Below are 23,620 nucleotides of genomic sequence, written 5' to 3' on the forward strand. Positions count from 1 at the left end.
ACTTAATCAAAGTTAAAACACGAAATACTTAATAATTACATCAAATAATACATTGATAGAATGAACTTTATCATTTAGTTTTCTTTTATTTATAACTGCTGTAACATCAACAGAAAAAAGTTTGAGCAAAACAAAAAGGTTGAAAAATGAAATTTAACAATACATAACGTTTGACCAAGTATTTTGTAACAGACCTCTAGAAGTAACATGCTATTTGCTTAGCTCATTTTAATAACAGATTCAAAACAACTTTCCGAAAATAGTATCCATCTCTAATATTGTGGAAAATTGAAAACGTAATGGGATATCAAAGCAAGCCTGTGCAATTTTCTGAGCTTGTATTTGAGGGCCACATTGGCCACCCTCCAGTTTCGGAGCATTCACCTTTTTGGCGCGATCTTTTTTAAGGTGCTGTCGAATGTTGAGTTGTCAGCATCAAATTAACTCCTTCCATGCATTCATTGAACCAATACGATTAGATGCCGTGTAAAAACATCATATTTAAACATCTCAGTGCTAGATTAAAATATTACGGCCATAAATTTTTCCAATATTAATTGCAGTTGTTGATCTTATTTCTAATTTATGACTTAATAAAGAATCAGCCAATTTGAAAATTGTTTCATTGTTATGAAGTACTGATTTTTGGAGCATTTTGAAGAACAATCTAATTCAAATTTGCGGCAACTATAACATTTCAAATGTGTACGATATTGATTTGAACCGAAAATAATGCGACAAATTGGCGCACAAATTACGATTCAACGTTGAACCGATTTTTAAGTGCACATTAATAAAAAAATTAGGTTTAGTTTTCTACATAATCTCGTAAATAAACTTCCATTGAAAACATTTGAATCGAAATCAATTTGTGTACAATTAAGGAGACACAGGACGTTCAAAACAAAAAATTGCAGTTTTTATTCGATCATTTTTAAATTTCAACAGCATATTGATAACATTAATATAAGTTTGTGTACGAAATTTAAAAAAAAAAAGTAATTAGTTTTCAAGATATAGCTAAAAGCTTAACTTTTGGCAATTAAAAAGTTCCTTGAGAAAGTATTTTAATTTTTTGAACTTAATTTTTACGCAATTAGGTTCTTTATAGGCATTTAACTAAATTTAAATACTTATGGTAACCGTATAAAAATATATCTCAACTAGATATTAAATTTTCATTTTGTCACCAAAGCTTTCTTCAAAAAACAAGCTTTAATTGTGCTTGTTCAATTATTAAAAAACTATAATGAGATATTGAGTTAATCAAATGCATTTAGATTAAACGATGAAAAACTAGTGCTTAAAAAGTAATATAATGTGTTAACATTTAAACCGTGTGAATATTTTTTTCAGTTAGCTACCACTTTAGACTTTTTTCTCTTCCACTTTTTAAATAAAAGAAAATTTTCACCATTTCGGTTCCGTGTTAAATATTATAAATATATGACAGAAGATACGCATGTATTGCTTAGCTAATATAAAAAAAATGAGATCCCGTTACTACCATTATGTATTTACATTTTTGAAGGAAAAAAATTATCCGTCCTCAAATGATAATGAAGAATAACGAGTTAAAATACCCCCAAAACACTGCATGGAAAATAACACCTAACGAAACAGTAATATACAATCCATACCTTCCAACATTGGAAAAATAAAATAACGGAGATTTTACAAGCTACATTTTTAGGCTCGAGTATAAGTTTTGATACATCAAATTATACATAATCATGCAAGTCAAAATTGGAAGTAATATAGCACTTACATATAGCGAAATAAAAAATATACATATAAATCTTATTCTAAAGAAGATGTTTTTTAACCTTTATTTATAATTACTTTAACTATAATCACTCAACATACTGAAGTACTGGCAATAGCACCATCTATTGAGAGAAGTATTTTAGCCATCAACGGATATTTCCTCGTAAAAATATGTTTTTTTTTTTTAAAAAAAAAATTTCTTCAACAAATACGGAGAAATTTGAGAATATACGGGTAAACAGGAGATAGTCTTAAAATACAGGACTCTTCGTTAAAAAAAAACAGGAGGCATGGTAAGTAAGAGTAACTATAGTTTTTCTCATAAAATAATGAAAATTTTGTTTCCGATAGTTTTTTTACAAAATAGAAGAGGAAGGTTCAATTTGCATAGCCTCAAAACACAATGATTAAAAGAAAAAAGAGAAGGGGGGGGGGAAACTACCAGTTTTGTTCTGTTATCGAAGAAGATCGGGTGGAGTGAGGTAGTAGCCAAGAGAGAGAGAGAGAGGTGGAGTCCTTGAAAGATAAAAAAAGGAAGAAAAGGCTGCGCCCTAAATGGACAAAACCAGAGGCTTCGCATGAGAGATTGATAGAGTCATTAAAAACGTCATTAAAAGGGTGTCGGGTAGCTTTTAATCGTCCACAGGGGCTGATTTACACCATGCCTGTTTGCCTACGAGACTCAGAGCAATTGGGATGTGGGAGTAGGAAGTTTTCATTGCATTTTGATGGAGCGTGAATTGTTGACATTATTTACAAACTTTATATTATAACAGTCATTGAACAGCCAACCCAATTTTGTGGGTTCACGACTACTAATGTTCAACTCTGTAGCCTTGTAATTTTGAACCCAATCCAGAAGACAAGGGAACTCCTGGATCGAATTTTGGGAGAAATTTGCCTTCGTGGAGGACTTTTTGATGGAGTTAACCCGCATTTGCGAGAAAGATCACGAGAACCTCCCACGACAAGCTTGACGGCAAGGGGACTTTAACCCATGATCCGTCTACCACTGAGGATGTTTCACGTCAGCACTGTAGCCGGTACAAGCCGGATGCGGAATTCGTATCGACTGGGATTCGAACTCGGTTTGCCTCATTGGAGGACGAACGCTCTATCCCCTGAGCCATCGCGGCTTACAAACTTTATGTTAGACAGAGTGAGCGAAGGACAACACAAAAATGGAAGAGAATTGGCTATATTAAAAAAGATCGATTTATTTGTTCTACCTCGCGCTCTCTGAATGTCAAAATCTAGGGTATCCCACAAAAAACAACTTCAAATAGTTAGAAATTCGGGGGAAAAAAAGTTCACTGGAAAAGTTAAATGAAATTCAACAAATTTCTGACTCATTGAAAGACACAATTTTGTTCATGAGTCAATAAAGTATAAAATAATTTTTTATCTTCATATACTATTTTTCAAATTTTAGTTTAAAAGAGGAAAATAAATTTTATATGTTTATTTTCTATTATTAAACGTTATTATTAAAACGTATTATTTAAACGTTTCTTTCTATTATTAAAAGAAAGAAACGTTTTTTTTTTTCAATTATTAAAAGAATGAGATGTTACTTTTCTAATACTAAAATGTTGTGGCGAATATTATTACATCTTATATTTTTTAAAAGCAACAAAAATTAATATTAATGATTAATTCTTGTAATATTAATAAAAATTAGGATATCTAATGTAAATCAATTTAGTCTTGTTTTAAATGACTATAATTTCTATGAAAATTGTTAAAAATAGCCAATGGATTGATGTTTATTGTTTCATTAATGAACTAAAAAGAAAAAATGTCAGTAATTAAAGGGGGGGGGTTTACTGAAAGCGGAGACAGAACTAGCTGACAATAAGCTTATAAAAACATTTTGCATTAAGAAATAACAACAAAAACAGAATATTAATTTTCAAACAGAAAATTAAAAATAAATTATTAACCACAAATTAGTGCATAACAAATTAGAATAATAAATATATACCATCTGAGAGGGGGGGGGGAGGAGTCATAAAGCGGCATTTTAGGAAACAAAAACAAAAAAATAAATGAAAATGTTTAAAAAAAAATCAATTCTAAGATTTTAAAGGATGCTTATAAAAAGAAAAAAAGGATGTAAAAAAAAATATTTCATTGTTTTTAGATGTGCTTAAACCATACAAAAACAGCTTCATATATTTGGAGCTGAATCTGTTTTTCAGATATGTAGCATTATTTTTCAATGAATTGTCATCTTTTTTTTTCTTCTTCAGAATATTGAAAAAAATAAACGCAACGAAGACAAGTAGAGAAACGAAAATAAGTAAATAAACGGTATTATTGTTAATAGTATCCTTGAAACATAAGATGAATGACTCCTTAACATCATGAGGTGGCTAATATATAAAGCCTTGCTGACACCGTATAAATGCCGTCTAAGTGCTAACTCAACAATAATTATTAATTCCTTCAACAAAACATAACAATTCCAGAAAGAACAAAGTGGCAGATACAAAAGCAAACAAAAAATGAAGAAAAGTTCTGCATTTACATTCACTCACGTAGAATCGCCATTTCCTTGTTGAAGTAATCAAACTTGCAATCGCAAATGGAATAACGATTTTTAAGCTCAGAGGTATAATTAAATAGGCGTTCGTTTCTAACCATAATTAAATTATTTCGCCAATATCTGTCAAAAGAAGAAGGAAGAAAAATTGAAATTATTGCCCGGCAATTAGGTAAAAAAAATATGGCCACCCGCTAAACGGTCTGTAATTTGAAATATTAGTAGTGTAATTTTGAAGTGAGCAAATTACTTTTTGGATGGTTTTTTTTCATTAATTTTAAGAGTGGTTTTATTTGATTTTTATTCATCAGTCGAAGTGGTAATGAAAAGTCAAAAGAAGAAATTAACATGTCGTCTTGATTCGTATTTTTGGTGGTATTAGTAGGGACACGCCCTTGTGATAAATAAATGCAAAACTTAGTTTGACTTTTTGGCTATCGAAATTAGTGTATGATGAATTTGAAAAGGCCTGCCTGACCTCATTGTTTCCAAGGCAGAATTCGAATTGAGACAAATAATACTTGTTTCCATTTTTTTTTCTTGTGGGGGTAGAAGATTATCTTGGAAATTTTTATTTAAGAAATATGCAAATGAAGCTACGTGATAGAATTAAAGTATTGATTCATTATCTCCGTTTAACGCCAAATGATTATAGATTGGTTGCTAATTAATTTCTTAAAGCAATAAATAAATTAGAGCAATTTCTAAAAGTTATTGATTTCATGCGTTCAATGCATAATTATTTGTTTTCAGCGTTAATATTTGTACAGACAGTTATTAAATTTATTCAAATTGTCTAAATTATTACTGCTATTATTGAATGCAATCTGTGATTACAGTTTTTCTATACGATTATTAATAATCATTACTAATTCTTGTTACTAATTATATGTCAATATGTGGTCTGGCAGCAAAAGTTAATCTTGGTATTTTCCTAACAAATCGAAGGAAAACTGGTAAGAAAATGATTATTTAACAAAATAATATATGCATAAAGCCTATGATAGGTTAAAAATAAAGCATGGTGTGGTAATTTAAGCAAAATGCATTAAACTATGTTAATGATTGTCCAAAACTGAAATGTTTGGAAATAAATTGTTTGCAAAAATTGAGGAAACAGTATTAAAAATAACTTAAAAACAATACAGGTAATACTACAATATATGTAATATATGGTATAGCAGACGGTATTCGGTTAGTAGAAGATGATAAACATTTGATATAAGAAAATGCAGTTTTACAATTTTGGTGATAAGTGCATGAATTATTCCTATATTGATAATTATAGTATCGATATTGATCTTTTGATATTGATATTGCTCATTTTTCATTGATCTGGGATTATGCCAAACTTTTTGTAAAAGATCATATTTTTTGTGAAATTAGGAAATATCTATTAGCAATTTTGTGAGATAGAGAAAAGGTTTTTTTTCCCTCGTGATTTCGTGAAAAATCATAAAAAATAGCGTTTCTATACTTTTTGTAAATGGTCCTGGTGAAAAACTAGTAGACTTCGTTTATTATTTTTTTAAATAAGAATTTCGAGTGGGATCCATTTTTAATTTGAAAAATATTACGAATGATTCCTTTTCAAGATAAAATATTTTTTGAAGGATCCATTTTTACGATAAAATATTTTGTGAAGGATCAATTTTTACGATAAAATATTTTGTCAAGGGTTCTGTCATTACGATTAAATATTTTGTCAAGGGTTCTGTCCTTGCGATTAAATATTTTGTCAAGGGTCCGTTATTGTGATCAAATATTTTGTTAAGGGTTCATTTTTATAATAAAATATTTCGTGAAGTGTCCGTTTTTCCTTAAAATTCTAGTGAAGGGTTCATTTTTTCGATAAATTAATTAATTAAGGGTCCGTTTTCAAAGTAAAATATTTTGTGAAGGGTTCGCAAATGAAAAAAAAAAACTCTCTCTCTTAAAGTGCCCTCTCTCGTAGATAAACTTTAAAAAAAAAAATCATTTTTTAATACAATAATTATTTGAAATGAGCATGAAGTAGTGCAAATTATATTTTAAAAATTATAACTTGCACTACTTCATGCTCATTTTACATACTGGAAAAAATACTATCGAACGTTTTAACGAAATGAAAAAAAAAAAAAAAAAAGATTGAAAATCGATAAAGAAACCATAAATAATAAAAGTAATCAACATTCAGCGTAACTTCTCATCAACACATTCATAAACAACCACAGCACCCCACAGACCGAGGTAACTCAAAATAGTTTTCCCTGCAGAGCAAACTAAATACAACATCTATCTCTGGTACATATGAAAAAAGTTTTCTTTGATGAAGATATCTCTTCACGGAGGGAGGTGCACGCGCATCCCTGACTCATTTCCCCGTGTTCTTTTTCTCTCCCTCCTCCTCCAACACCATCCATAGTAGGCATGCCCTACCCCCTAGACGCCACCATGGGAAAGACACCGCAGGGGATGCTCCCAGCGGGTTAGCTATGCGGGAGGTGCCAGCTGTGTCCCCACTTCACAACGTCCACAGATACAGAAAAAGCTTCACGGGGACAAAAAAAAATGGATTATGAATTGGTAACATTTCTAAGATGAATTTTGTAGTCATGTGAAGAGGATCACAGTTTTTTTTCTTCTCACCTCTAAATCGTGTCAGTTCATTTATGTTTTACAATATGATATTAAATTCGGGGGATGATGCATATTTAAGCTCGATTAAGCGACTGTAGGAGTGCTTTAAAATTTGATGGTGTGAATATTTTTTTTCCCATTCTGCTCTTAAGCAAGAACTTTTTCCCTTGCCTTTTATATCACCCTGGGCCACCCCCATTGAATTTTTTAGTAAAATATTGAAATTTTTTTTTTCAAATTTTAGAAGTTATTTATAGTTAATACGATTATTTATAGTTAGAATTATATTATCACAATTATATTATCACTGAATTTTTTTAAATTTTTTTATAATAGGATTTTCATTTTTTCCTTCTTTAACCCTTTGACACAGATTGGACACCGGTGTCCCTTATAAAAAAAATTTCTGCGAATACAAGCGAAAAGATATTTTGGTATTTTTTAATTATGAAAGACAGTCTAATACTTAGGGCCGGAATAGCCTGGTTAATAAGGCGTTGGGCCCATGCCCCAGTGGGCGTGAGTTCGATCACCACCGGCCTTATAGTAAATGGTGACTGGTGCACGTTAAATTTGCCTAGTCACAAAGTCCTCCATGTTCCCATATCAAATCGTACCTCTGGGGGACTGAATTGGAGATAGATCGTTCTCTGGTTCAGGCCTAAATTACGATCTGTTGATGATACGAATAAATTCCTCACCTGGCTAGCACCGACCAAAATATGCTCAGTGGTAGACGGATCATGAGACGGACCCTTGCCGTCAGGCTAACCATGAGGGGTTTGGGTAGTTTTCCTCTCCATGTAATTCAAATGTGGAATATTTCCATTAAAACAGTCCCCTACTAATTGATTAAGGAATTTCCTCGTCTTTTGGAATCAACATTACAAGGCTAAAGAGTGGAAATATTATACGACGGTTATGAAATATTAAAAAAAAAAACCCACTCAAATTTCAATTTATTTCAAATTACATAAAACTTAATTCCATAGAAAGTTTTATTTAAATTCAGCAAGTATCCAGAATATCCTTAACCGCAGTGGGATTTACTTTTAAATTTTTTTTTTATTTTTATACTTGTGATAGATAACTTTGCAGAGCGGAATAACCAACAAAAACTAGGAGTGTTCTTGAAAAGAGAGGGAAGAGCTATTATTTTGAATATGAAACACATCTACAACAATCCCAGAAAGACATTGTATTTACTTCTGGCCGGTAGGCGCTCCTTGGGTGGTTCTCTCACAAGAGTTTAATTTTGACAGATGTGTAGCATATCGATCATTAAGGTATATCATTTCAAAAACGAAGGAAACTTATACCTGATATCAGTAACCTTTTCTGAAGGACCTTTGGGCAATGATTCATAAAAGTGTTAATTGGTATGGAGTGTGTTAGGAATTGCATTAACACTAAGCATACCAACACTTAATTTATACCTATTTCTACCATAGCCGGTCAAATGAACAGACTTTGTTTCGTGATTGAATGCATGAAATATGGATGTTAGGAAGGAAATAAACTGAAAAATTTTTGTTATAATTAAACAAAATTGTATATTGTCAATTTTTATGCATTACAAACACAAAGAATAAGAATTTTTAATTCATTGCTCAACTCATTTTTTACATATACAGTGTGCTTCCATTGTACATTTACAGCCAACATATTTCTTCTAATTATTATTATTTCTATAGTTCTTATAATTATTCTTATAATTATAATAATAATTATAAGAATTATAATTCTTATAATTATTCTTATAATTATAATAATAATTATAGGAATTATAATTCTTATAATTATAATAATAATTATAGGAATTATAATTCTTATAATTATTCTTATAATTATAAGAATTATAATTCTTATAACTATTCTTATAATTATAAGAATATATAAGAATTATAATTCTTATAATTATAAGAATATATAAGAATTATAATTCTTATAATTATAAGAATATATAAGAATTATAATTCTTATAATTATAAGAATAATTATAAGAATTATAATTCTTATAATTATTCTTATAATTATAATAATAATTATAGGAATTATAATTCTTATAATTATTCTTATAATTATAAGAATTATAATTCTTATAACTATTCTTATAATTATAAGAATATATAAGAATTATAATTCTTATAATTATAAGAATATATAAGAATTATAATTCTTATAATTATAAGAATATATAAGAATTATAATTATTTTAATTATTTTTATAATTAATATTATTTATTCTAAGAACTTGTGGTGTCTTGATTGTTTCGACACTTTACTGGGTAAAAACTAATAGTTAGTTAGAAATGAAGTAAAGCCATCAAGATAAAATATAAGCTACTAACCAAAACATTTAGTTTTTGTCACTTTTTCTTACACAAAAATGCCAATCTGAAATTTCAGGTAATTTCTTGAAATTTGAATTCACAGTAATTCTGATTGGACCAACTACGCAACAGTCTTTGCAGAAATGTGTAACTCATCGAATGCAATACGTTGAACACGCGTTACATCGTAATTTCTGATCCTATAGCCTTATAAAGCAATAATTTGTTCTTCCAGTCAAATGACCGGTTGCGGTAGAAATAGATATACGACAAGTATTATTCGAAAGAAAACAAAATACAAAAAAATAATAATAATAGAATATTAACTGTATATAATTGTTAAAGAAAGTAATGAAGTCAAATGTGCAAAAACGATAAGATGATAAGCGCATTTTTGATGCAAAAGTTCTTAAACCGTCATATATGATCGGTTGTGGTATGTTTAGTGTTAAAGAAGAGACAATTTCAAAGCTATTATGGAAAGAGTTTCCACAAATGAAAATAAATTGACTTACCAAAAAGGGTTACTGTAATTTTAATAACGAAGGAGTTTTTAAGCAATGGATTGGCGTTTAATTTTTAGAAAATGGTATATTGTGGATGATGCGCCTTTTTTTTTTAAATTTAAAAGACACGTATTGTATACTTAAATGCTAAAACACATTTTGAAATTTCTTGTAAGTTAATAAATAATCATAAAGCGAGGAGCTAAAGAGGAAAATTATTTTTCAATTACTTAAAAATTCTTAAGGAATAAAACTGAGTACACAATAAATAAAAATGTAAGAATTTAATCATTATCATTAGTAATGTAATCGTAAAAATAGGACGATTGTTCATTTTAATTGCCACTTAAAAAAGCTAACGTTGACCGAAACTAAGAGAAATTTAAGACACTCTTGCAAAATAAAGTTCCCTGTCAATTGACGAGCTTGGTGCAATATAGTGATTATCAACACTTTTATATCGAACTGTTCCTTAATATTGTTACAAAATAGGTATTACAGGTTTTTAGAACTTTCACCGGATAGAAAATAATGAACAGAAACATCTTATTGCCAAAGAAATATTTCATTAAAAAGTAAAATAATATTTTGATAAAGAAATACTCTTAAATTCTCTGTCAAATGAAGGGTTTTAAGGAATTATAGCTAAAAACCACACTTTTTTCAAACGTGATATTTTCAGATCGAATTGTTACCAGATATTGTTTCTAAATAGGTAGTTTACATATTACCAAAAATTCCATTAAATAACATCACAATGCAGAAAATTCTTTTAATACAAACAAATAAAAAAGTAGTATATTTCTCCGAAACAATTTTAAAAATGTGGCTTATCATATCACTAAAAAGATGTCAAATACAGAATAGCTTTTCTTTCTAACAAAGACATCGAAATTCCTTGATACACATAATTAAATCATCAATTGTCAAAAAACTAAACTAAAAAAAAAAGTATAGCTGAAAAAATTGTTTTTATAATTAAATTCAACAACGATCAACAACACAACGAACAATTTCACGGAATTCAACTCAACTTTCTGGCAAAAGTGATACAAATTAGCTATTAAGACCTCATATCACTGTCCTCGCCCTAAAAAAAATAAAAATTTCAAAACAACGACAGAAATCGTCGAGTGAACTATTTAATAACAGAATTCTTAAAACCAAAGCACAACCCCTTCTGTACTAAAATCCCATCAAAGTGGTACTTAAGTTGTCGATATTGCCATTATTACACACAATATAAAAGAGGCATGACAACATAGAAATTCAATTTTCCAGCAATGACGGCGAACACCTGTGGGCTGGCGGGTCCCCGCACCCTCTAATTATATCTGGGGCTCATTAAGATGGCAGTAATTAGAAGGGAAACCGCAAAACCGGATCGGGTCTTAATAAACACCAATTAAGGTTTTCGATCACTATAATGCGATCCTCCCCTTTTTTTGATCGCGTTTCGTCGACTGTCACCCCGGGTTGCGATAAGCAACAGGATTGCGGGTTGTCGCGATTCGTTTTCTCTGCGTTATCGTTTTCAAAAGACGTGTCCGCGGAGGATTGTCTCGTGAGAATGATGCATTAGGTTGGAGATGTGTCGCGGAAAATATTGCCGAGGTTATGAGTTGCTTTACCAATCGCTGCGGCGTGTTTTATCTTTGGAGTCGGTAATTAGAAAACAAAAAAATTCGTGCAATTATTTTTTATTGTGTCTTGAAGGTACTTTTGTCCTTTTCCAAATAGATGTTGTAAAGAAAAGAAGAAAAAAATTCGGAGTATTTTTGTGAGTTTGAAATTAAAACAAACATACAACTTTTTCTTTAGTTATTTCATAGTTTTTCAAAAATGTTTTTTTTTTAGGCATTGAAAAATTGTGAATTTCAAAGATTATAGTCGGGAAAAAAAATATTGTTTAACCGTTATAGAAGTAGATTTTTAAAACAGAATGAACATTAGTAATTCCATGCACTTTTTTATTGAAGGATTATCGTATCTTTATAAATTTATATTTTATAATAGCACAGTCGTTGAACAGTCGACCCAATTCTGAGTTTTCAACTATCAATGTTCAACTCCGCAGACTTGTAATTTTGAACCCAATCCGGAAGAAAAGGGAACTGCTTAATCAAGTTATGGGACAAACTAGCCTTCGTGGAGGACTTTTTAATGGAATTAACAATCATTTGAGTTACGCATGGGGAGGAAAACCGCGAAAACCTCCCACAGTTAGCCCGATGACAAAAAAATTCTAACTCACTATCCGTTTACCTCTCAATATATTTTACTTCTACACTGTGATCAGTGGGAACCGAGAACACAATTTGTATCAACCAGCCAATGCTGAAATTCGAACATGGGTCACTTTATAAGGAGGCAAACACTCTATCCTCTGTAACACCGCGACTTCCTGTACCTTTAGCATTAAAATGTGGTACCATATTTTATATATATATATATATATATATATATATATATATATATATATATATATATATATATATATATATAGTATATATATGTGTGTGTAGAAAAGAGTGTAGAGAAAACAAGGGAAAAATTACAGAACAATGAAAAAAGGGGAAAAAAAGAAATATAATAAAAAAAATAAAAGTAACAAAAAAAACCGGAACAAAAAGGACAAAAAATATTAAAAAATCCGGAAAATAAAAGATATAACCTTTTCATCAGCTCACACGATTATATCCCCAAAAAAGAGTGCTTTTTAATATTGCATCAATATAGTCAATATATATATATATATATATATATATATATATATATATATATATAATTATAATATAATATAATATAAATATATACAGCAGCCCATTATGGTACAATAGAAAGGCCACAAAAATAAAGTCTCCATAATTTCGCGACCAATGGCAGTGTGGTCAGTATTATAATTTATAATTCTGAGATACGTTACTAAAAAGATTTTTCATTATTAATATTATAGTTAATATAGTAAGAACTAAAAAACATGTGAATAACTGTATTATTATTATTTTATTTGTTATTTTTACTTATTTTTTTTTCTTTCTTCAAATTTCTTGACTAACAAAAATATTTGAGTAAAAATCATTTTCAAAAAGATGATAAGCCTGATAGTGTGCTTATTTTTAGTTCCAGAAAACATCCAAACAAAAACACTTTTTTAAAACTGGAGGAGTTATCGTTAAAGGGAGGAAGAAACTAAACGTCTATATGTATAACAGTTATTTCAAAGTCAAATCTATATTTATCTTAACTAGCTCAGAATTCGCCTACAAATAAATTTAAAATTGCGTCACAACTTTCAACATCTGTTGATAAGATAGCACTCTTACCTTCTCTTAACAAAAAAGGATTTATGCACAAAAAACAAAAACAAATTGAAAATATATTTTAAATAAGGACAAAGACAGAAGCTGAAAAAAAAATGTTATCTATGAGATGAACGTGCATGGCATTAAGATTACGGTTTTATACGTAAACTTTCTTAGTACGGCAGGTTTGATCGTTTCTATATCTTAATGCTATGACTCTATATGGATATAATCGTGATTTTTTTTTTTTTAATCGTGATTTTTTTTTGAGTTGGAATAAACGAGATAAATTCGCGATAATAAACAATTTTGATGCTGCTATATCTATCGTTGTCGTTTTAAGATTATTTTATAATGTTTCTGTCGCTTAAATTTTATAAAAATGGCCTCGCGTGAATTTTCATTACAGTTCCCTGACAGCTACACAGGTCGGTCGGGCTTTTGTAAATACCAAGTAAAAGCATTCCTGATACAGCTCCTTGTGGGCCAGAGAGGGTCATGGAGGTTTAAACTCCGCAATTTCGTGACCAACGGCATGACTGTGGCAATGTGGTCAGCAACTTTTACTTCTTGCAAATACTATCAAAGCCAAAACAGAATTTCAGAAAACTGATAAAATCAAATTGATTTTAGAAAAAAAAAATTTTTTTTCTCGATATGTAGCTTATCATACAAAAATACAATTTTATACAAGTCTCAGTTTTGAATTTTTTTGTCACTAACGTTTATTTTTTAATTACAAAACGGTGCTTACATTTCCCATCGTGTCACTATAATAAAGCGACAAATTAAATTTTATCAGAAAAATAAAAATATAGATCCTCAATAAAATAAAAAATAACCTAACCAAGCTGACAAAAAGATGGAAAATATGGATATATTATCGAAATGAGAGAAAATGTTATTTAAATAAACAAAGGTAAATTCATAACTAATCAGATTATTAATTTACTGTTCAAATCAAGCATATTGAGAAAAATTATTAACTAAAAATAAATTAAAGAATCTTCAATCAAAAATATTGTATGAAGTATAACGGTGCAATGTTTTAGAGAACAAGAAAATTTCAATGAACTAAAAATAATAGAAATTTTTTTTAACATTATTTATTTATAACTTTTATCTTAATTGCTACGAATATGTTCATGCACTTATATAATTTTATTTTCTAATGATTCCAAATAATAAGAGTTAAGAAATTTATCACCGTGACATTGTACTATGTATGCATAATTTTTATAATCTGTGACTATAATAAAGCCAATATTCCAATATTTGAAGCCAAGAAAGGAAACTATCCTGGAAGCTTCGAAATATGGGATTGAAAACGGATCAATTCAATCGACATAAAAAAAGGTCGATTGACTATTAAAAGGCTATTATTACTAGACTTAAACTGCACAGTATTTTCTTTTTACCATTCCCTGCTATAATTTTTTTTTAATTTTATAATCAGAGATTAACAGCCGATCCATATTTTATTTTTTAACCGTCGTCGAACAGCTGATCCTATCTAATGTTCAACTCCGTAGTCTTGTAATTTTGAACCGAATCCAGAAAACAGGGGAATTCCGGGTTCAAGTATTGAGAGAAATTTGCCTTCGTGGAGGATTTTTTGATGGAACTAATACGCCTTTGCGTTACACGGAGAGGAAAACCACGAAACCCTCCCACAGTTAGCCTGATGCCCAGGGGGCTCTAGCCCATGATCCGTCTACCACTGAGAGTATTTTGCGTCAGCACTGTTGGAATTCGTATCGACCAGCAATCGCTGGGATTCGAACCCTGTTCACCTTCTTGGAAGGTGAACGCTCTATCTCCTGAGCCACCACGGTTCAGCCCATCCATATTGTGTATGCGATTATGATGAATAGCACTGTAGACACGTAATTTCAAACCTAACCCAAAGGACAAAGGAAAATTTAAAAAAAAATAATAAAAAAAAAACCGGAATAAAATCACCTTGTGGTAGAGGGTTCAAATTAAACTTAATTGTTTTGGTGTTTCAATTTCATGAAGAGAGAAACCACGAAGACCTTGATTTGATACGGAAGGCAAATAATTCAAACCACAGGAATTCAAACGTAGGTCGAATATGTCAGCTATGAGTAGACCATTACAAAAATTTGTGAGTTTTTTTTTTAAAAGTTCTTGAACACAATTTCAATTAATTAATAAACTCCCAAAGATTTAAAACAACTATTGTTACTTAAAAATAAGTTACTTGACAGAAAATGAAACATTTTCTGTCTAGTAACTTCGATTCCTTGCAGTTGTAAATAACTAAACATATTCTAATAATTTCAGGTTTATTTTGAGGAAAATTTTACAAAATTATAACATTTTGTGAAAAATCTTTAAATGGCTGTACTATTTTATCTTTTCTGATGATATCGATAGGAATTACTGGGAGACTATATATGTAGTTTTCTTCCTTCTCAATCCTTTCAGTATGCTAATATATTTTATTTAAGAACAGGAAAATACAACCTTTTGATTCAAAAAATTAACCACAAGTCGGAAAAGTTTGGACTCAAAAATTAAAAATCAGCTTTCAAATTTTACAAACCATTTCTGTACCAAAATTCCTACAATAGTTTATCATGGACATGCGATTTTACACACATTTTATTTCAATAAAGTATAAAACTGAATTATGAGACTATTTCGAAAATGTACAATTTACGGAAACAATCAAAAGAAAAAAAAAATTTTTTTTTAATAAAATATAATCTATTCTGTTAATTGAGCCAATTAATATACATTCATAAGTAAATTTTTGAACCAAAATTGAACTACATAAAATTTTAATCTCAACAGAAAAAGAAAAAATACTATTATCTATTATGTAAATGAAAAACTAGCTGAACCTTTGAATATAAACACTGTGAAAACAATTATTAAAAACCAAATATCTTTAGGGCAAATATTGTTTGCAAACAGCTATTAAAATTAACTATCATTGCTCAATTTCCAATAAGGCTAATGCTCACTACTATACCCATTTAAATAACACTCAGAAAGCAGTTTTTAAGAGCAGCTAGAGTAAAGAATGTCAGTACACCTATAACAAATTACCAATCTCGTTAAAAACACGAAGCAAAATAATCTATCTTTCAGTGCTTAAGATTGGATCAATTAGTCAAACAATCTGTAACAAACACATTATACTGGAGTAATATATTGTTTCTATTGGACATAATATAATTCCGCTCTTTAATATTACAGCACAAACCTACCAACTAATGCGAAATCACTTTATTAACAAGTTAATGTAATCTTCACATTATCTACCAACCATGACAGCGCGATTTGTCTTGGTGTCCGCTCCCCTCTAGTTTATAACTCACGTTCACCAAGGCGAACGTATTAAAAATCCAATCAGGTAGTATAGCGCTGTTAGTAACGTATCAGTCAGTCCATTCTAGCTTCGCTTACGGGCTGAAGTTTTTTGGGTGACGGCAAGATTTGCCACTGCCACCATTTTTTCGGTGACAGGTGCTAGAGAAAGATATGCCAAAAATCACAGTAGCCGTGGGATTCTAGCAATAGTTCCTGCTTAGAATATAAACAAAAAATTGATACATGCACAGGGATGGATGAGTAATTATCAATTTGAATCGCTTTAAATTGAACCGATTCCATTTCATCACGTTGAACGTGTTCGTGCGCGTTATAAGTTGTGTAAAGTTACCTGTGGGCATCCCATAAGAAATTCGATTCAGGAATCAATGGTATTGGAACGTGCGTTTATATCACGCTTTGCACAATTAGAAGAACATTGATGGAAAAGGGGAACGCCTCGTGATTTGGTGGTTGAACTTCTCGAATTCGATTATTTTTCATATAGATATCAAGGCAAGAACCTGTAATCTTCGCGGTACAATAGAATTGAGATCGAAATAAGAAAAGCCTTCCGAATCACGTAACGTAACCAAGAGTAATCACCCTCCTACTTTTCAATTACTAACAACACATTCATTGCTACTATGATACGTCTTTTGTTAACCCTATGTCTGCCATATATATATATATATATATATATATATATATATATATATATATATATATATATATATATATATATATATATATATATATATATATATATATATATATATATATATATATATATATATATATATATATATATATATATATTCGGTGCTTGGTCCCAAATAAAGAAGTTTAAAGGACATTGAAAACTACATTTTTAATGATGAGGGGGCAGCAGCTGCAAATGAACTGATATACAGTCTTGATTTGAAAATAGTTATGTAGTTAAGTTAGGGTTCGATTTATAAAATGATAGCCAGAGATGCAGTTTGAATTTCAAAAAATTTCGATATTTTTTTTTTTTTTTTTTGGTCCGTATTAGTTAGATAAATTTATTAATTCTTATTTGGATTTTCCTTAAATAAAAATGTTATTGTCAAATATTTTTTGTATATATATAGGATGAATCTTTAAGATGTGAAAAAAAGAACGTTTTTACACACAGAAACGTGAAAGTTTGTACACTTAATATGCAAAAAAAAAAAAAAGAGTACAATTTAGCTTTTTGAAAACGGGAAAAATTAAAACGTTTTTTCTTGTACTTAAGTCTAACTCAATTATTGATCTGAATGTATGCTCGACAAGTAAATAGATATTTCGTTTGCATTCTTTGTATAACGAATTATCTCGTCACGAACGAGATATCTCATAGCAAAAATAAATAAATTATTGTTTGTTATTTTTTCAAAAGCTTACCTGTTCATGTCTCTTTAAATAATTAAGCCTAGGGAAGGCTTTATCACAGAATTGGCAAGCATAAGGTGTATTTTCTGTCACCCCAATCGTGTAAGAGATTGATTCAGCATCCGCATCAGATAAGGGTGTACAACTATTAGGTGACAAAGACTGATCGTCCGGAGTATCCGATGACCTCCAGGAAGTAGGTGTACCATTTAGCTCTGCAAAGAAAAGAAATTTGAGTCCTAATTTATATTTAAAAAATATCACTTAATACATTTCAAATGCTATGTTCATCCCCAATTAGGAATTTCGAAACTTACTGTAGGTGCTCTATAATCCATTTTTTTTATGCTGAGAACATTTGGTATAGCGTGTACGGGAATTAAAACTATCTCACTTAATATACTTGTTCTGTGATCACAACCCTTAATGTATCTTAAGAAACGAAGTGAAAAAGGTGTACACGTTTGGCGCTTAATTGACTTTTAAGCGAGGGAAAAACAAAAATCTAACAAATCATCATTTGGGACGTCGGGACTAAACATATCAAAACCTGTTTAATTACCGGATTAACAGAAAGGAGTTGCAAGAATGAATGTTAGGTTTAATATCATAAATGAATGTCAGATTTAAACAGCGCTGGTGGAATTTTCAAAAAACATTTTCATTCAAGTCTCAGATTTCAATATTTTATATTCTATGGGATGAATCGATTGCCTTGCAACAGCTGTAAGTAATTATGCTTGGAAATGGAAGAAAAAGTAGAAATAAAATATTTTGTTTAAAAGAGCTTTTAATATTGAATAATTCATGTCACAAATTCAATTCTAAAAATAAGTTCTAACAATGAACGAAAGCTTAAATAACTTTTTGGGGTTTTGTTTTTAATGAATTTGTCAAATCCCCAATTTTTAGGAGTGAATTTAATTCCCAAAAATTCACAATTTTTAGAAATTAAATCCACAATTTTAATGAAGATTTAAATTGTCCATTAAAGGTACCTTAATCTATTATTTAATATCCTTTAAAAATATTTTTGGGTGTTAAGCAAAATAATACTCTTCGTTTCTGTTAATATAATTATAAAAACTTTAGCCGAATGTATAAAATTCATTGATGTCTAGATTCTATTTAATATAGAGGCAACTTCGAATAGTTCACATCAAGTGCTTCAGCAATTGCACTAAATAACTAAAAAATAATAAATAAAACTTTAAAGTAATAAAAAGCAACATGGAAGCTAGCTAAGATTCACGCTTGTATGAATATAAGAATATTATCATAATTCAAGGTTTCATATAAAGGATTTAAAAAAAATTGCTTGTATGTAAATTGCACGCATATTAACGACACTTTCACATAGTAACAATTTAGAAATTCATTTCCTATTATTGGTATAATAGTAGTTGCCCAAAATTATCAATAGATTATACAAACACCTGCTCTGTGTGCACTCTGCACCCAGCTTTATAAAAGTAAGAAAAACTTCACATTTTTAATAGTACATTAATTTGTGTGTTTAGACTTGTTTATTAACTAGGTAATATTAACTTACTTAAGTATTGAAATATGAGCAAATTTCCATTTTTGAAATAACCAACGAATGAGATTTCTATGAAGAAGAGCGCAAAGTATATAAATTATTATGAATTACTACAAATGGAATTATTGTAAAATTATTGATTCCTTTAGATATATTTAATGTTGATCAGCCGACTCAATTCCGAGTTTGCGGCAATTAGTACTCTATTCCATAGTCATGTAATTTTGAAAACGACCCAGAAAACTAGGGAACTCTTGGATCAAGCATTGGGATAAACTGGCCTTCGTGATAGACTTTCTGATGAAACTAACTAGCATTTTCATTAAATGAAGAGAAAAACCACGAAAACTTCCCTCGGTTAGCACGACGGCGAGTGTATTTCGTCATGTATATTAGAAATTGTTTTCTGCTGATTATTCTTTAGTAAGTTTAACTCACTTTCTAAATTTTAAAATAAAGAAAATGTTGCGGGCATGTCAGGTCTCTTTTCGCAGTCGAGATTGGTAGACTGGAGTTCGGAGACGTAGAAGATTGTTAGTAGCAGGTCATATAAAGAAAAAATATTTTTGTACGTTCACTTATGAGCATTATATTGCTTGTAGCGTTCATCATGCAATAGAAGAAAGACGATTAGTTCATCTCTATCTTAAGGAAAGGAATACCATGAAATGGAATAAAACATTGGAACATCTTTTCGTCCCATTAATTTTTTTTTAAAATTTTATATGTATATAAACTGTATAGTTTAATATGGGGTTGAATATAGGGCTTTTTTGGAGAATAAATTGCAATGTTGTATGCACTAATTACACCAACAATGTGGAGATTCAAAAGAAACAATTACTGCAATGATCTAATTTATTCCATAGACATTTATGATAGTAATTATTTCTGTTAGTGAAGGAAAAAAAGTGTTGTCATACCAAAATAGGCAATACATATTTTTCCAAAAAAAAATAAATTAATATTTCATTTTGTCTTTTTCTCGATAAATATAATCCATTCAATCGCTTTCTCAGAGTAAAGGCATCTTAGTAGAAATTAATTCATACCAAAATAGGCAATACATATTTTTCCAAAAAAAATAAATTAATATTTCATTTTGTCTTTTTCTCGATAAATATAATCCATTCAATCGCTTTCTCAGAGTAAAGGTATCTTAGTAGAAATTAATTCGATAAATAGATTTTTTTTTTTTATAGCTCCTTATAAATATACATAATTCGAGAATTGCTATACGTTTACTTCAATGTTTTGTCTCACACGAACCATTTTGAAACGTCATACATTTATTAAGACTGAAAATTAAATAATAATCACATTAGCAATTAAATTTTGCTACATTGCTTCGCTAAATTGCAAAAAGGTTTGATATTTTTGAGTTAGGTAAAATGAGAGAACTGATACTGCATGTAATTATTATGTTCAATTATACAACGCGATTTTCAAATTTTTTAGTAAATATATTAATCCCAATCTATGCTAATTAGATAGAAGGCAAATATATAAATAATTGCAAGTTCATTTTTCATGAGAATATAATCTGATTTTTTTAAAGTATAAGTTATATTATTAAAAAAAAATTGACTAAGTCTAAGAACGTACCCATAAGCTAGTAGATGAACTTTCAGTTTAGAAAGCCGAAATCACCGCGTTCAGAATGTTAGTTATAACAAAAAGTTCCACACTGTTCACACGTTACATTTTACACAATGTCTAAAAGGTGGTCTAAGTACAAATTGTCCAGGGAGACAAATGAAATCTTTTGGGGGGATTTAATCCCTACACCCACGGTTATCTGTACAAGGTCACTTCGAAGATATCAAGTCGGATGTAGGCTTATAAAGGGGGGTCGATTTCCAGGTACAAAGAACCCAGCTAGGAAATTCCTTGTTTCCTGACAAGTGGCAATAACTGTCAAAGAAGGATTGAAAGAGTTGGCAAATAAGTCGCAAGGAGATTTTGGGAAAAGCTGCATGTTATTGTACCAGTGTCAATACGGAACCCCAAGGAGAACTTAGATATGCAAGTCTCGTGAAGAATTCTTTGCAGATTGAAAGAGTGGTGCAGGCAGACAGGAACCCTGGTGAAAAACACCTGTAAGTAGTTACTGTCTTTATCTGGGAGTAGTTACACCTGTAAGTAGTTACTGTCTTTATCTGACCAGGAAATTCCGTGAGATACCAGGATAGAGCTGGTTTTACTGATTGAAGAGATGAATCTTAAAACTTCTTAATCATAACTAAGCTGACATATTCAAATCTACGAATTCCTTATTTGCATACTTAATTATATCCTTTATCTACATATTTAAGTAAATTTATTATTTACGTAATTTAAATCTTAAAGCAGAATTTCTCGCAAAAATTTTATTCTCTTATCAATAATTCAGAACTGTATAAAATATTAATCGATATTTTTCTCTTTTTTTCTTACATAAATTAACAACCAAAAGGCATTGTTAAAATTTCAGAATTTCTAATTAATATGCTAGAATTTTTATGCTTCAAATTAGGAATTTTAACCAACAAAAGTATTATATCCCATTTTTGAGCCATGAAAATCAATGCAACAAATAAAAAAGCTAGGGGATTATTATTGACGCATATTTTAAACAAATTATATCAAACAAATATCGGATGTGCATAATAAGGACCATGGGGATCACAGGGACCCAATTTTTGAGTGGGTTGAAATTAAATATCACAGTCACAATAGTTCTCTAAATTTCATGGATAAGAAAAAAATTCTTACAATGTGCTAAATACTCGCAAAAATATTATTTTTTTAAAATTTTTAATCTCGTTCTTGCTTTTAACTTTGAGGAGTTTAAACCAATGATAGATCATGAAACCTTTTTTATTTGTCTGAAATATTGAGAGAAATATTTAGAGATTTTTAATTATTAAACTGACATATACCCATCTCAACGACGCCCATGATAATGACTTAATATTAAGGATCTATAAATAGCACTTGCTATGTTGCATTTACAATCTGAGAGTTTAATGGTAAAAATAAGCAAATAAAGTTTAAAGCAAAATATTGTACGATAGAAATATTAACAATTAACTGTCCAGTAAAATTAGTTTCCGGGCCCAACTTAGAAAGCAGTCATATATTATAAAACTTTCTAGCTTATTAAAATACTCAAATGAAGAAAAATTCATTCATAAAAATATTTTTGCTGCACTTCATTACATTTTTTTACAAGATGTTTATGAAAAACGATCCTTTTACACTGCCAAAAAGTTTTTTTTGGTTTAGTGACAACAGATACGTTAAATTTTTTGTATGTATTTTTTAAAACATATGAGAGTATGTATTTTTTAAGACATTTTTTAAAACATATGAAGCTCAAATGAAGAAAAATTCATTTATAAAAATATTTTTACTGCGCCTCATTATATTTTTTCTATAAGATGTTTATGAAAAACGATCCTTTACACTGCCAAAAAGTTTTTTTTGGCTTAGTGACAACAGATACGTAAAATTTTTTGTATGTATTTTTTAAAACATATGAGACTCAAATGAAGAAAAATTCATTCATAAAATATTTTTACTGCACTTCATTATATTTTTAGTATAAGATGTTTATGAAAAACGATCCTTTACTCTGACAAAAAAACTGTTTTTTTTTTTGGCTTAGTGACAACAGATACGTAAAAATTTTTGTGGACTCAAATGAAGAAAAATTCATTTATAAAAATATTCTTAGTGCACTTCATTACATTTTTAGTATAAGGTGTTTATGAAAAACGATCTTTACACTGTCAAAAAAAATTTTTTTTTTTTTTTGGCTTAGTGACAAACAGATACGTAAAATTTTTTGTATGTATTTTTTAAAACACTAATGACTCATAGTGAATTTTTAATATCCTAGATAAAATACCATTTTTAACAAAGGGTTAACAATTGAAACAACAAATATAAATGTGAATAAATGCACAAATAACGTCACTTAAACAGAGACATACTTTATCCACCTTGTTTAGCTTGTTTAATACAAAGTAAAACCTTTCTTTATTTGAATTTAAGCATAGTTATAAACAATTAAATAAAGTATAAAAAAAGAAAAGTTCTACCAATTCCGAATCATTTTATTTAAATCTATTGGCAATAACTAGATTTTAAGTTTGTTTATTCTAATACTTATTTCAATAGACTTTTTCCTCTTTACAATATATACCATTATGATTATAACTATTATACAATAGTAGAGGTTCTTTTAATTCCATAATAGTACCAAACATAATGGTAAAAGT

At 29.5% G+C, this 23,620-nt stretch overlaps 1 protein-coding gene across 5 annotated transcripts in view; it reads right to left on the bottom strand.

Annotated features, from left to right (window-relative positions):
• The window catches only part of LOC107440157 (uncharacterized), a 144,673-nt gene that overhangs the window by 15,456 nt on the left and 105,597 nt on the right, over window positions 1-23,620 (bottom strand). For 4 of the 5 annotated variants that reach the window (XM_071179556.2, XM_071179554.2, XM_071179557.2 and 1 more), the window contains one exon: window positions 17,828-18,030. In XM_071179556.2, the coding sequence (XP_071035657.2) occupies window positions 17,828-18,030 (203 nt within the window). Of the gene's footprint in view, window positions 1-17,827; window positions 18,031-20,960; window positions 21,326-23,620 lie in introns of those variants that run through there. The other variant, XM_016052999.5, reaches the window with a different exon arrangement.

This window comes from Parasteatoda tepidariorum, chromosome 1 (assembly GCF_982258835.1).
Source record: "Parasteatoda tepidariorum strain Cologne lab strain chromosome 1, Ptep-v5.0, whole genome shotgun sequence".
In the NCBI taxonomy this organism is placed as follows: Eukaryota; Metazoa; Arthropoda; class Arachnida; order Araneae; family Theridiidae; genus Parasteatoda; species Parasteatoda tepidariorum.